The 14,815-nt window shown below is 31.8% G+C and overlaps 1 protein-coding gene across 2 annotated transcripts in view; it reads left to right on the forward strand.

Annotated features, from left to right (window-relative positions):
* Window positions 1-6,940: 6,940 nt before the first annotated feature.
* Clbn (Nuclear export mediator factor NEMF homolog Clbn) overlaps window positions 6,941-14,815 on the forward strand; it is an 85,449-nt gene continuing 77,574 nt past the window's right edge. Inside the window, exons 1-3 of one of the 2 annotated variants that reach the window (XM_067050253.1) lie at window positions 6,966-7,093; window positions 13,198-13,593; window positions 14,070-14,244. In XM_067050253.1, the coding sequence (XP_066906354.1) occupies window positions 14,239-14,244 (6 nt within the window). In that variant the 5' untranslated portion in view covers window positions 6,966-7,093; window positions 13,198-13,593; window positions 14,070-14,238. Of the gene's footprint in view, window positions 7,094-13,197; window positions 13,594-14,069; window positions 14,245-14,815 lie in introns of both variants that reach the window. The other variant, XM_014422670.3, reaches the window with a different exon arrangement.

Here is a 14,815-nt window from a genome sequence, read left to right on the forward strand (position 1 = left end):
GGTCCCTGTCATGAAGTCGAACGGCCGAGGTCTTCTTGGTTGCCGCCTTAGTGAGTTTCCAGAATTTCCTGTAGTCGTCGTGCGTAGCTCCTTAAGCGATCATGCCAGACCGCAGTTTTGCACTGGCGCAGAAGATTCCTGATCTGGGTGGTGATTGAGTTGAGAGCCTTCTTGACTGCCGGGTCCCTGGAGCGGTTATGACGGTTTTTCAGGTTCCGCCTGCTGACAATGAGTGCCATGATGTGGGGTGGGGGTTTCTGAAGGTGGGGAGGTCTAGGGTGGTAGGTGGGGATGGCTTGGCGCGCAGACTCCATGACAGCTGACGTGAAATGGCCTGATCTATTTGCAGAGCCTGTCCGTCTATATATATACAATAGGTCAGCTGTTCTCGATCAGCTGATATGGACCTGTCACCTGACAGTCCGTAACTTATATGTATATGTTGTATATGTATTTGTACATATGTAAACAATTTCTTAGGCTTTAAAGTACCCTCTGTAATGGTACATTGGTCCCTCAAACATTTAATGGCCAATTTGTATCAGAGACAGGTTCATGATTAGCCACAAAAACACTTCTTTCCTTTACATAGTAATTCATAATTAACCTCGAAAGCATCTTAAGTCAATGAAACCAACTGTTTTATTATCTAACCGTTAATATTATGTAATTTCAATGGGAAAAAAAACAATATTCAAATAAGAGTTAATCTTAGTAGCAAAGATAGCCGAAAAAAAGAATCTGAAGAAGAACATCGGCACTGCTAAGGGAAACTCTCGGCGGGTCAATGAGTCCATTCTTCTCAGTCTAAGATTGTGTTTGCTACAAAACCTTTGTCTCCTTGTTCGGTGTTATCAAGTAAGAGGGATTTTTCTGGGATCGTCTTGAGCTTAGGTTAGGTACTCTCAGTGTTCTTCGAACGGTTGATTGTGATATCAACCGATCATCAGGAACCAAATTTATAATGTCAGAAGCATTTGAATTGAGGTTTCTTAGTACTTGCATTTAAATTAATCCTTTCACTTCTAATGGCGACGCGAGAATAGTAGGCCGGTAGGCGTGACAGGAAAAGACCTGACTGGGGAAACGTAAGTGGGAGGTGATTTAGAGCCCAGCTTTCATCAATATTTTGTCCTTATTTACAGAATTGCTTTTTTTTAATAGTTTACCATCTTCCTTTTTGACCACCACTGGTGCAATTAAAAACTTTTTTTATTTAAAGAAAAATGATATATTATAAATTGATTTTTTAAAAATTTTACTGTAATGTACCTAAATAAGTAAAATTAATTTTTTTTTATAACAAAATTCGAATGGGTCGTTTTTCTGCGATGAATTTCAAAGTAAATAGCACCGAATAAAACTAGAGAAACATCAAAATAGATACGAATAGTTGAATGAAATGCTACCTAGTGATATATTTCAAAAGTAAAAAGTTCAAGGAAAATATTAAGCGGTTAAAGGCTATTTATTTCAGAAGATCTTCCAATTAAAAATATTTTTAAAAACGAGTGTAATGTAAAATTGTATAGGTTAAGAAATATTATAATTATTATTTATAAAATTATATTTTTATTAGTCGAGAAACATTATAAATAAAATATATAAAAGAATTATACTTTTAGAACAATAAAACTATAAAATAGTATTGCTATAGTTCAGATAATAAGTTAATTACGTTTTATATAAATATACGAAGAAAGTTGAGACATAATTCCATAGCTGTATGCTATGGACTGTATTCTATGCTATGGACAGTCCTGTATGGACTGATTCAATACTTTAGCTATAATATAATATTCTTTTTCAATCATAAAAATTTATGAATGGAATATGGTCCGGGTGCGGTCAAAAAAACTCAAATAGTAAATAATTATACTATATTTATTGAGCCAACGTTTCGCCCCACGTTGCAGGGCTTCGTCAGGGCTTTTTTGACGCCAGTCAAAAATTTATGTAATAAAAAATCAGATAAAAAACTAGTTTTGATAATTAAATGAAGGAATCTAATTGTAAACCATAAAGATCGTCGATATATCATTTAAAAAACATCGGTGTATTAATATATCGTTTTATTTTTCAACCTCTAAACGCTTCCCGCATATATACTGCTAGAACTACATCGCTGACCGCATATATGCAGCTGGAACCTTTAAAGGGTTTAATAGTCGTTAATGATATTGGTGAATTATGGGTGGCCCGAAGATTCTCGTCTTAAATCCCTGCGTACTTAACCTTTTTTGGCCCCTGGAACGGTACAGTCATGAAAATTAAGACAATTTTCTATGCAACACAAATATTCTTCTTCTTCAAGAATATTTAGTATATTTATTGAATAATCCTGGCTTAAACGACTCATCATTCGAATAAAATACAGTATAAAGAGGAAATAAAAAGTTTTACGTGTAGAGAAAAAAAAAACAAAAAACAACGAAAGACAGACACATGCAGTTAAAATCTCCTATCAAAAATATTTAAATCTTAGTTTGATAAATACCGAATAGCAATGATGTGTATAATCCCTAGTGTCTGTCTTATAACTAATCATATAATATATTAGTAAGGCTCCAAAACTCAAAAAATCTTTGGATCCAGAGGCGTTATTTTTTTTTTTTGCAGTTTCTGTGTTTTTAGCTCAAATTATTTCAAATTGATAACAAGGTATTACTGAGTAATTAGAGCCGTGGAACTTTAAAATTGGTTGTGTAGTTCGCTCGAAAAAGGGTTACAAAGCTATATGTGGACATACGTCACTCATTTATACAATCACGTTTCAGTATTTTTAGCTCAAATTGTTTCAAAACATTCACCGAATTTCTCTGAATAATTCGATCCATAGAGCTTAAGTATCAGTTGAGGCATTCACCCAAATAATCATTACATATCTACAAATGAGTAAGCTGTGACACACCACATAAACACAATTGTGTTATACAGTCGCGTAAAAAAAAAGTTTTAACTGAACTCTTATCCGGAAAGAATATCGCAATTAAAACAGAGGAATCTACTAACAATAATTAATGTGATTAACATTAAAGTTGAATCAGTTTGGTCATTTTGTTGATAAAGATAGAATAATAAACCATTCTCCATACTATTGAAAAAATTGAACGCATAACAGGTCAGAGTGTATTACATTTGCAAATCGTTTTAAAAATTAGTTTCTATAGCACAATATTGAAACTTATTTCTGGTGGTCCTAAAACTGTCCCAGAACTATCTTCTTTTCGCTGGCTTCAATCAGCTAATAATGAAGTGCGAACATGCGATCTTAAAATCGACAGCATTGTAGTTTTCTGCGTCTTAAAGAAAATATAAGAGGACCCTAATATATTAGAAATCAGAACATTTAAAATAAATCCATACGTGACTTTAAAATCAATAGCATTTTCGTTTTCTGCGTCTTAAGAAACATATAAGAAGACTCTAAAATATTAGAAATCAGAAAAGTTAAAATAAATCGAAACGCGATCTTAAAATAGATAGCATTTACGTGTTCCACATTTTAGAAAACATAGAAGGGGACCCTAATATGCCAGATATCAGAAAAGTTAAAATTAATATATACGCGATTATAAAATATATAAAGATATCCCCATAGATCTGTTAGACAAAAAATGTTACCTTAATGAAATTAAACAAATATGTATAACGCGTATTGGGATGGGTAATCATATTTTTTCGAATAAGAGATGATTCGTGCAAATAATTGACGGACACAATAGTATTCGAATGGTTAATCGATTTTTTTGCTGGAATAATTGATAATTCGTGTAAAATAATGATGAATACAAAAGTATTTGGATGGTTAATCGTATTTTTTTTGTACAAATAATTGATTAGTCGTGTAAAAAATTCATGAGTACAAAATGATTCGGATGGTTAATCGTATTTTTTTCTGGAATACTTGATTATTCGAGTAGAAAATTCACGAATACAAAAGTATTCGTTTTTCGTCAATCGAATAATATTTTCCCAACTCTCCAGAAAAAAAAAAAAAAACACGAATAGGCGAACATAAAAATCCATTTAACTATTTTGGCGACCATACTACGAACGAACATCGGCTATCAATCTGTTGGCCAAACTTTTGGAACCTGCAGCCAGAAAGGCGTCACAATAAGGATGCTACTCTAGCAGATTTAGCGCTGATATACTTAGTGGGAACATTGAACAGGACTTGTTTAGCATTTATTACTCATAGGTACTTTAAACAGAGTTTAGAACGGATCCCATGCCCATCTACTATGACAGTGATGTTCTCGGTTTGGTTTCTGCTAGAAGTAGAAGCGCCTCAGTCTTGTGATCTGTAAGTTGTTGGCTTAGCGACAACCAACAGATCCGGCTATTTTTCAAAAGCCATCTTATGAGCTACATTAGGAATACCGTCCGATCAAGGTGTCCTGCAATGTTGTAGGTCTAAGGTAATGTCCTCTATCTCTTCCTAAGTGTTTGATGGAAAATCAGTTGTATAAATGTTGGTTATACATCCAATAGTAGTCGCTTGTTTCAATATTAGTGTGGTGATAATATTGTGCACACCATCACCTGCGTCCTGTATTATTAAACCCTAAAAAGTCGGGAAAAGTAAAAAAGTTTTCGTATTCCTGCAGACGGTTCTCCGTCGTTAACTATTTTACCTTGTAGGTGTATTCAGTGTAATTAAGAGAGAGAGCCTGGTGGTCACGATGATTATAACGTCAACAAACCTTCCAATTAGCGATCATTGACAAAAGTCAAATCTACAATGAATAATCTTCCTGTTTCAGTAAAGGTCGGATATGTTCCGCGTTTGAATGTAACATATCATTCATTTGGGCAAATGCTTCCAGGAGAAATTAACTCCGTGGATTTGTCATCCAACATCCCGTTCTGTTTCTTATTTCATGAAAGCAGCAGCTATTGTAGCTGAGTTACGGCAGCTAGACTCTAAGACCATACGATTCAGTAAATTAATAATGTCTTTAATTGGGATGCGGGGATAAACGTAACAGCTCATTAAATACACGTCGTTAATCTTGGTCCATACAAAGCCAGACTGCAACAAAGTATTCACCTCCTGTATAGTTTGAGAACCACATGCCCAAATAGCAGCTTTATCACCGACATCGAATGCCCATGAGCTACAATCCAGATTTTTGAATTGTTCACCGAAAATAGTGACCTCGATGAGCGGTTCTCGCACAGTTCGATAAAAGAGATCCTGAGCAGCTTCACAATGGTTAAAATTCAACTAAAATATCTTCATCTATGATGTTATTGGGCTTGCGTCAAGGTTTTAGTGCCAAACGGAAAGTTGGACTCTTATTACTTCTACTGGGGTTGTCGACGTCATTATTTCCTGCATATAATGCACATTGAGGTTTCCGGTCCCAGTAGCTTTGTGACTTGCTTGACTACAGTTTCGGCAGAATATCCTATCTTCTCTAACACAGTTTCAAGCTATGTGCCCATATTCCCAGGAACGGAAACAACTTTGCATTTTGAATCTTTCGTGTATGCGGCTAACGATCAGGCCTATTCGTATCTTATCTTGAGGCATAACCTTTCTAGCCTGAAGAACTGGCTGCGCAATGGCCGCTATCCTTTCATAGGCTTGACGGATGGATCGTACTGCTGTGATAGGAACTACCTTTTAACTCAGGAGAGGTTTTAAGGACAGCGCAACCTCATCTTTTGTGGCAAGAGCGTCCAAATTTCTAAGTTCAAAAAAGAAATCTTTCGTTTAAGTTTTGATTTCTGTTTCTCCACCAAGGAATCCTTCTATTAAACTTTTCACTGTATGTGGGTGTGTGTTTCTTAATTTTTTTACGAGGGTCGGTGGAAATCTTCAAAAAGATAAGGATAAGCCCGTTCCTATCCGTGTGTGGGATTTTTACCCGCTAAAACCACCACCCTACACCTGTTAATTTCTCTCAACGGGACCGCCATTAGGTATTAGTTTATGGAGGGATGTGGCGTCTAGGTGAAAGGTTTGGTCTAGTCTTACATTCAGGCCCTCTCTTCCATTCTCAACCTTTTAAGGATGACTGCGGTGAATTTCTTCCCTCCTTCTCAATGCTTGTCTGAGCGCTCCATATGGCTCACCAAATGTTCTGGTGGGCTGCTCTCTCCAATTTACTTCTTTCTTCTGTAAAGCGTCCGCAAGCAAAAAAAAAATGTAGGGCGTTCAGTGGTGTTGTTCAATGTTAATCGGTACTGTTAGACTCTAAAGCATTCATGTCCGGTCAACATTTGAGTTACATAAAAATCTATCTCATCATGTTGGCGATCATGACCGCTGTGTGTTTTTTTCCTTTTCTATGAGGGTCGTTTGAAATCTCCAAAAGACACGGGTATGCCCGTACCTATCCGTGTGTGGGATTTTTATCCACCAAAACCATCGCTCTACACCTGTTCATTCCTCTCCATAGTACCTATTCCTTTCTTCAACAATAAATTGAACTAAATGCATCAAACACAACGCCTCATAGAATAATATTTCTCAAAAACATTTGAGCCGTTTTTATAAAACTTAGATAATCAATGTACAAGTAAGTGGTCTTTGATACGATGTAGGTCCTATTCTATGAAAATCGGCAATAACTGAAACTACACAGAAATCTATCTATCAACTATTAAGAAATTATCTGGGTGGTAATAGGGAGTTACTAATTTTTTTTTGTTAAAAGTCTCAACATTATGGTGTAAAATAAAATAAATCGCTGGATTACAAATAAAGAATATATTTTTTATTTAATTAATTTTTAGTATATATTTTTTAATATTTTTAAAAATAAAGAAATCAAATTTCCGAATGATTTTTATACACAAATTAATTTTATTTTAATAAAAATAAATTATATCCACATTTGAAATTAAATATATGATATTGGAGTTAAAATCCTTACTTTTTTAGAGATTTATAGCTTCCTTGTTAACAACCTTCCCTGTACTTCTGTGGAAATCATATCGGAATTCCGTTGTTTTCAAAATATTTTATGTCATGAATTATTTCTTAATTTAATCAAGCGTTTCTAAATCTTATCATTATGAAGTTAAAATTAACATTTAATTCTCTAGATTGCAGGGCTATTGTCATTGAGTTACAAAAGTAAGTAAACCTCTTTTTGAGTTATATGTTACTATAGATACTGTTATTTACTTAATATCTTGTGATTTTCAATTTAATGTTTAACGGTTTTCACGTTAAACCTTTATCAATGTTAAGGAAAAGAATAAGTTTTCCTAAGTACAATGTCAATTGTGCGTTAATGGCCAATTCTTCTTTCAAACTTTATTGCAGTAGAAACACTTCTGAGAAATTAAGAGCTTGTTATGATGATGGTTTGTCTAACACAGCCAAATCAAATATAGGCCAGAAGCTTTCAAATGTTGATCATGTTAAACGTAGCTTTTTAAAAAGGATATACAGTATGAAACATATATATGACCAATCAAAAACAAAAATAACAGCAACATCTATAAAATTAACAGATGAAAGCAGAAATTGTCGAACACTTTTTGAAGTATATACGAATATATTTTTTGGTGTTGACAACCTTTTTTATATTGAGTCTGTTATGAAAGATTTCCTCGGATATTGTATTGTTTATGAAGGTTTTTTGAAAACAGTAGCGTGTTGCAGTGATCGCTATTCTAGTTATTCTGATGTCTTAAGTTATTATATCTCATTGAATAGTTCTTATCTTACATTAATTCAAGACTATTATAGAATGTTAGTAAATTTACACATGTATTCAAATTTTTCTAAAGTCGTGTCAAATAGAACATTTTCCCAGTTGTATTATTCCTTACAAATTCTTGATTTGTATGAGATTAAAGTTCAAAATGTTAGCTTGAAATATAAGGACATTTTAGAAAGATGTTTAAAAGTTAAGTTTGCAGGATTCAATAAAAGTCTCGAAATTATCAAAACCAAATACTATATAGAAAGTTTATTACAAGATATAGTTGACTTAAATTATACTCAATGTTATATCAATCAACCAATTAATATTCAAATAAATACTATTAGGAATGAAATACTGATTTTGAGATTAGTTGTTGATATAATACATTCTTAATATATTTTTAATACATCAGAACTCAAACCTTTCTGATTTTAAAATCTCTAGGTTTTTTTTATTTTTACTATGTTGCCTGAATTTTCAAAATTTTGTCGGTTAGTTATATACTGTTGTATATAATAAATTATATTTAAAACTTAAATAAAGATACAAAAATATTTATTGGGGTTTAATTAGAAGATTAACAAGCAACACCTTAAGTTAATTATATATAAATAATTAACTAACAACTTACTTTTCATGAATATAGATATCATCAAGACTGAAAATCATTAAATTGCAATAATGCTACCCAGGAAAATGTATATCTCACTGTGAAAGGCTGAAACACTTACAAAATAGAGATAGGAGAGGATAAAACAGACTTACAAATTAGAGATAGTTCATCACTCTTTAATAGTTCAACATATGTTGCTATTTAATGATAAACCGTAATTATTCAATACATAAAATAAAATATATATTAGTTTATACATCTTCAAAAGATTTCATGTCGGTCGGACAAATTTATATGAAAATCTGAGAAGGATACTTACAGTCGGTAGGCTGCCAAACATTATGTTTGTAAGAGTAAATTCTAGATGTATTGTAAACAGATCTCTTGGGAAAAAACAAAACAATAAGTACAGTCTAGTATTATTATAACAGTATTTTTTCCTTTTCTATCTTATTACAATGATTTATGGAAACTGATAACAAAAGACTTAGTTAAATTTAGGCTATTGAAACCTGGTTTTCTGGAACTTTTAAAAGTAAAAAGTCTGAGAGACATTTTCAGGAATCATTAGTTAGATTGAGCTTAGTAGTTATTGTTGTCAGTATGTTGTTGATGAACTACTATGGTATGACTACTATTCAAATGAATAATTTTCTATTGGTTTGGGTAACATATGAGACTCCGATCGAAGGTAGAAGATCTTGAGGAAGACCTAGAAAGATCTGAAAGGAAGGCGAGATCTTTTTTTAACATATAGTCTGGCAGAGAGGGTGATGACTAGCTATGAAGAATGAAAATTGATCTGCTCTTAGTTCCAGGTTCCTCATTCTAAATCGTTGCAGTACACAAAGATATATTGATATTGGTTGACCCTTAGTGATGTTAGTAATCCTTAATAATTTTTTTATGAATATGATAGAAATATTTTGTTATTTATATTTGTCTTTAAGCATCATGTAATTTTTTGATTATCGTATATAGAATTCAAACATATATTAAATGACTTATTGTCCAGTTTCTATTTGTATTGTTTAATATGTTAACAAACTGTTTAAGTAATGGTTTTGTAAATGAATGCATTTAATATCTACCCATCTGCATTCTTCTATAGTGTACAGAGTATATATTTATTTTGGTTAACATTAAAGCTTTGAGAATTTCTAAATGCCTCAATAATTTTTTTTTTAACAGTCAACTGAAGTAATTATAAGTAAGGCTGAAAATTAATGTTAACAGTTTACCAAAGTATCTTAGTTTTCTTAAATCGACTTTAAGTTTTTGATACCAGCTTAAGAGAATTACAAAATTTGTTATATGCAAATAATATTGGAATGTTTATTAGAAAGTAAATAAAACTTCTCAAGATATACCCTTATGAATTTTCTTGTAAAACAAAAACAGTTATGAGTTGAATAAAATAAAATTGTTATTTGACATTTGATTCTTATTTATGAAACCCTTTATGCAGATGGTATAAAATTCATCCTTGGCTTCTTATTAAGTTTGTGAACCTTTTTTTTTCTGACTAATTATTCAGTTTTGTTTCCTGTTTGATTATTATTAAGATTATATAATATAATTTTTATCATCGTTCAGATTTGATGATGATTTTAAGATATTTTTGAACATTGAAATGTTTTACTGAAGAGCAAACGGTAGAGGGCCCAATTGAAAGTTCTATGTTTTATTTCTCAGCTTATTGCAATTACATAGGTCTATGACCAAAAATTTGATATGATAATCTTGCCTTTTCATTTGTTTTTTGATGTACTGAGACAGACAATGAACTCTGTTTTTTCTTCCATCACGTCCAAATGGTTTGCAAGTCATGTTGTGGAATGCCAATTTTGATATAAAAAAAACAAAAAAAAAAAAAAAAACTTTTTGAAGTACCTATTATACTTTACCAATCAACTTCATATTTTTATAGCATCAAAAGGACGTTAAAATATAACAAATGACACAAATGGGACTCTCACTTGGTCAACTTGAGTTTAAGATATAAAATAATGTATTGAAATAAGGTATTAATAGTTAACCATAAATTAATATGTGGAGAAGATGGTCGGGGGGTGCGGTCAGCTAATAAACAAAAAACATTTGTGCCGATGTTTCGACCTGAATTTCAGGTCTTCATCTGGTCTAAAAAAACAAAAAAGAGATAACAACCATCACTCAGAGAAACATAAAAAGAAAAGAAAATAATAAACAAACAAATTTGGAAATTCACATAACAATAAATACATAGTTTTGTTATTAACAGAGGAAGACTCTAATTGTATATAAATGGTACTGGATAGGAGTCGTTTGTCATGAATAGGGATTGAGCTAGAATAGAAGTATTGTCAAATGAGTGGTTTAATAATATGGAATGTTCGGATATTTTTGGAAGCAGTGAAGTTACGGGAAGAGACAGAATATTTGTGTTGGCTTATGCGTTCTTTAAGTAGGTTTTTAGTTTCGGCAATGTAAGATTAGCTGCAATTAGGAGAGGAAGAAGGGATATGGTATACAACATGAGAATGGTATTGAGGAATAGGATCTTTAAAATGGGAGTAGGTAAAGGAAAGTTTGTTATGAGCTTTGAAGGCGGAGGTTTGATGAAGGAACATAAGTATTTATAGATGGGATCAGGAAAAAAGGGGATGTAAGGTAGTGAGTGATCTGTACAAGAGGATAGAAATAGATTGTGGAGAATTCAGTGAAGAGGGGATACAATTTTTATATTTGTAAATAAGTTTGTCAATGATTTTGGAAGGGAAGTTATTGTTTAAGAGGATCTGTTTAATACCGAGAGAGTTGGTATCATGGAAATGGGAATCTGAAAGAGAAAAACAGTGATTTTTTCCAGATACTATATTTTTGTTTGTTTATTTTCACTCTTTAATTTTAATTTCATTTCATTTCTTCTTTCCTAATTTATCTTTATCGTCTTTCATGACGGATACAATCTCCTATAGACCCAACATATTTTTTTTGCCCACTCTGCTGGTGAAGGTAAAATCCAACCAGTTTTTCAGAACCTCTGCCTGAGATGTAAGTATTTGCTCTCATATCTTATATTTTTTACTTTCTTTATTCTATATTTAAAACTTCTTCTCCCTTGTTCCTTCCTGTTTAAAAAAAAAAAAAAAAAAATCCAAATACTATATTTTTATTTTAACTTATTTTTACTCTTTAATTTCAATTTCATTTCATTTTTTCCCCTAATTTATCTTAATGGTCTTTCTCGATGGTTACAATTTCCTATAGACCCAACAATTTTTTTTTTGCCTGCTCTCTTCCGGTGAAGGTAAAATCCAACCGGTTTAGTCAAAACTTTTTCCTGAGCTGCAAGTATTTGCTCTTGATAGTACTACATTACGGTACATTTCACTTTCTTCAATTTGAGCTCAAATAGACATCTTAATAGTTCCTGAATTATTGTTTTTCAAAAAACAAAATTTTGTGAAATAAGGCTATAATTTTTGAAAAGCCAAAATTTTGTGGTTTTATTTTTATAGAGAATTGGAAAATACTATCTGTAAAAAGATAATCATTGTGATTCATTTCATCAGTTTCATTATGAGTGCTAATAGACATTTATATGTCTAATAGTTCCATGATATTTCCCAAAATACATTCACATTCAATAATGTGGGGGGGGGGTGCATGGTGAGGTGTCTGGTCCATCATGTATACCTCAGTGTCAAGATCTGACCTTGTAATAACTGTTAAATTTTCAAATTAAAATTTGATTGGTTGGTGGTGCTTTCATGTTTAGTAGTTCCTGTCAGAGTTGGGCAAAAATTATTGGATTGACAAGAGACGAATACTTTTTTATTCGATTGACGAGAGACGAATAAATTTTATTCGAATAAAAATACGACTAAAAAAGGACGAAGTTATGTTTTTGTTTTTGTACGAATAATTGATTATTCTAGTAGAAAATTTACGAATAAAAAAGTATTCGTCTCTCGTCATTCGAATAATATTTGCCCAACTCTGGTTCCAGTTAAGAGCTGAATTAAGAACATTCTTATTGCTTTTTTAATTGAGGTAATTTTTTTTTTAAGTATTTAAAAAAAAAAGTGTCATAGAAAGCTCTGTAATATGTTTGGAGATTTTTTTTATCTTTATTAATTAGAATTAAAAGAATTAGGTTTATTTGTTTTTTCAAGCTTTTAAAGAATAATGAATTGTTTTAATTAATATTTTTCAAAAAGATTTTACTGCAAACTTGGCTTCCTTTTCCCATTTAGTAGTCACTATTTGATGTTTTGAGGTTGCTACCTCATCTTCAGAAATTTTATTTTATTTAAAACAAGTGTGAACAGAAATAGCTCTTCTATTTAACCCTTTCACTCCCAGTGGGACAATACATCCCAAGACGCTTTGAATTGTCTATAGAGTACAGTAATTGCGGGTTATGGAATTGCTTTCTTTTACCACTGGGACACCTTGTCTCTACCACAGTGACACATTGGGACGCCTCCCCCTACCACTAACATTTTCATAATTGGTAGTGAAGGGCTTAAAGAAAAAATCTTCATTTATTCATTTATCCAATCAATTTGGGGAGTTCCCCCATCCTATAACTCAACTATAAAAATTCTTGACCTTATGCAAGCTGTTCAGGAAATGGACCTGACAATTAATGAAAGCAAGATTAAGTACATGCTTACTTGTGGCTCAGAAGCAACACATCCCGTCATTAAGTTTGTTCCCTTCAGGTTTAAGAAGGCCAGTTTATCTTGGTTTTATTGATAGCTCAGAAAATGATATTTCCCGTGAGGTAATTAGAAGAACCTTCGGTGCTAACAGGAGCTATTTTGGGTCAGAACTCAGAGGATCATCTCACCACCCTGTTTATGACGAGAAGAGTGAAGATATTCCTTTATTTGATTTGTCCTTTTCTTATGTATGCTACAGATATGTGGACTCTAATTAAGGTGAATGAGAATGAAATCTTCATCTTTGAGAGAAAGATCCTTCGAAGAATATTTGGTTTAGTCAAAATTGGTGACCACTGGAGAAGACAGAAAAATGCGGAAATATACAAGCTATTTGGGAAAGCTAACATCATTAGACTTATAAAGATTAGAAGTATTCACTGAACTAGACAAGTTGCCTGGATGAATATGGATGGTACTCTTAGATGAATTCTAGAAGGAAACCTCTTCCAAGCTCAAGATTGAGGAGGGTCAAATGTGAATGCTAGAACATTGGTGGGAGTAAGAAATTGTACAGTGGCGGCACAGGACTAGAACATCTGGCAATAATGTAGGGAGAAGGCCAAGTCCCACATCGGGTTGTAGTGCCATGGAAGTAAGTAAAACTATAAAATTATTTATATAACTAAATTGATCATAATCAATTATTACAACAACTATATAACCATAATTATACCTTATCCATACTTAAATTAATACCTACTTCTTCATCTGTTTTAGTGGTGCAGGTTTTTTTTTTTTATTTTTTTTTTATTATAAGAAATTTAGTTTTATCTGATTTACTAATTTAAATCATTAGATAAGGTAATTAAACTAATTCTATTAACAGATTTTTTTAGAATATGTATAAATTATATAATCTCTAGTTGATTTTGTAATATAACTAAAAGTTATTGAAAATTTTTGAAAAATAAAACAACGTGAATTATTAAATTATAAAAAGAAGCCAAGTTTGCTGTAATACCTTCTAAAATTGGATGCTGGCTTCCCTCCCCCCACCCAATATATATATATATATATATAAGTTCCATCTTAAATCAAACTTCACGGATTTATTGTTTTGGTTTTCAGAATTCAAGGTGCTCGTATAAATCAAATATATGATATTGACAATAAGACTTACCTATTAAAATTAAATAAAACAAACTCAGAAAAGGTAGTTCTTTTAATTGAATCTGGAATACGTATTCATTTGACTAAATGTGATTGGCCAAAAAGTTCAGCTCCTTCTGGTTTCACAATGAAGGTAATGAATTCTATTTTTTTTTTAATTAATTAGAAATATATATTTAATAAAACTTAAGTATATAGCTAAGTTTTAATACTTAATTAATTATCATAATTAGGATTAGTTATTTAATAACTGAAATAGGTAATTGTGTTAATTAACTACTTATTAATTCTTTACAATAGTTATTATAAATCAAATTGTGCGTTCTTAGTCAAATTTGACACCCCTATACTACCTAAAATTAAGCCACACTCTATTTAATTCCTGCTATAGAAGCCAATTTTTGATTTTGGATTTGGAGAATGTAAAAGATTAGAATTCAATGACCTCAAAACCTGAGTAGTTAATAAGTTTTAAATAAATAAGCTCATTAAAAATTTGAATTGACATATTTAATCCTTAATTTTGATTATCACTGCTTGATTATGAATTCTTGATAAAAGAATTGGATACTTACATGCTTGAAAATGCTCTTATTTTTATGAATAATTTTTCATACCATATTAGGCCAGTGGTATTGGATTTTTAGAAAAGTCAGGGCAATAAGAAAAGTAAATATCCTGAGCTTTCAGTTGAGACATTGAAC

The sequence above is a fragment of the Halyomorpha halys genome, unplaced genomic scaffold, assembly GCF_000696795.3.
Source record: "Halyomorpha halys isolate HHAL.00 unplaced genomic scaffold, Hhal_1.1 Scaffold385.1, whole genome shotgun sequence".
NCBI lineage: Eukaryota > Metazoa > Arthropoda > Insecta > Hemiptera > Pentatomidae > Halyomorpha > Halyomorpha halys.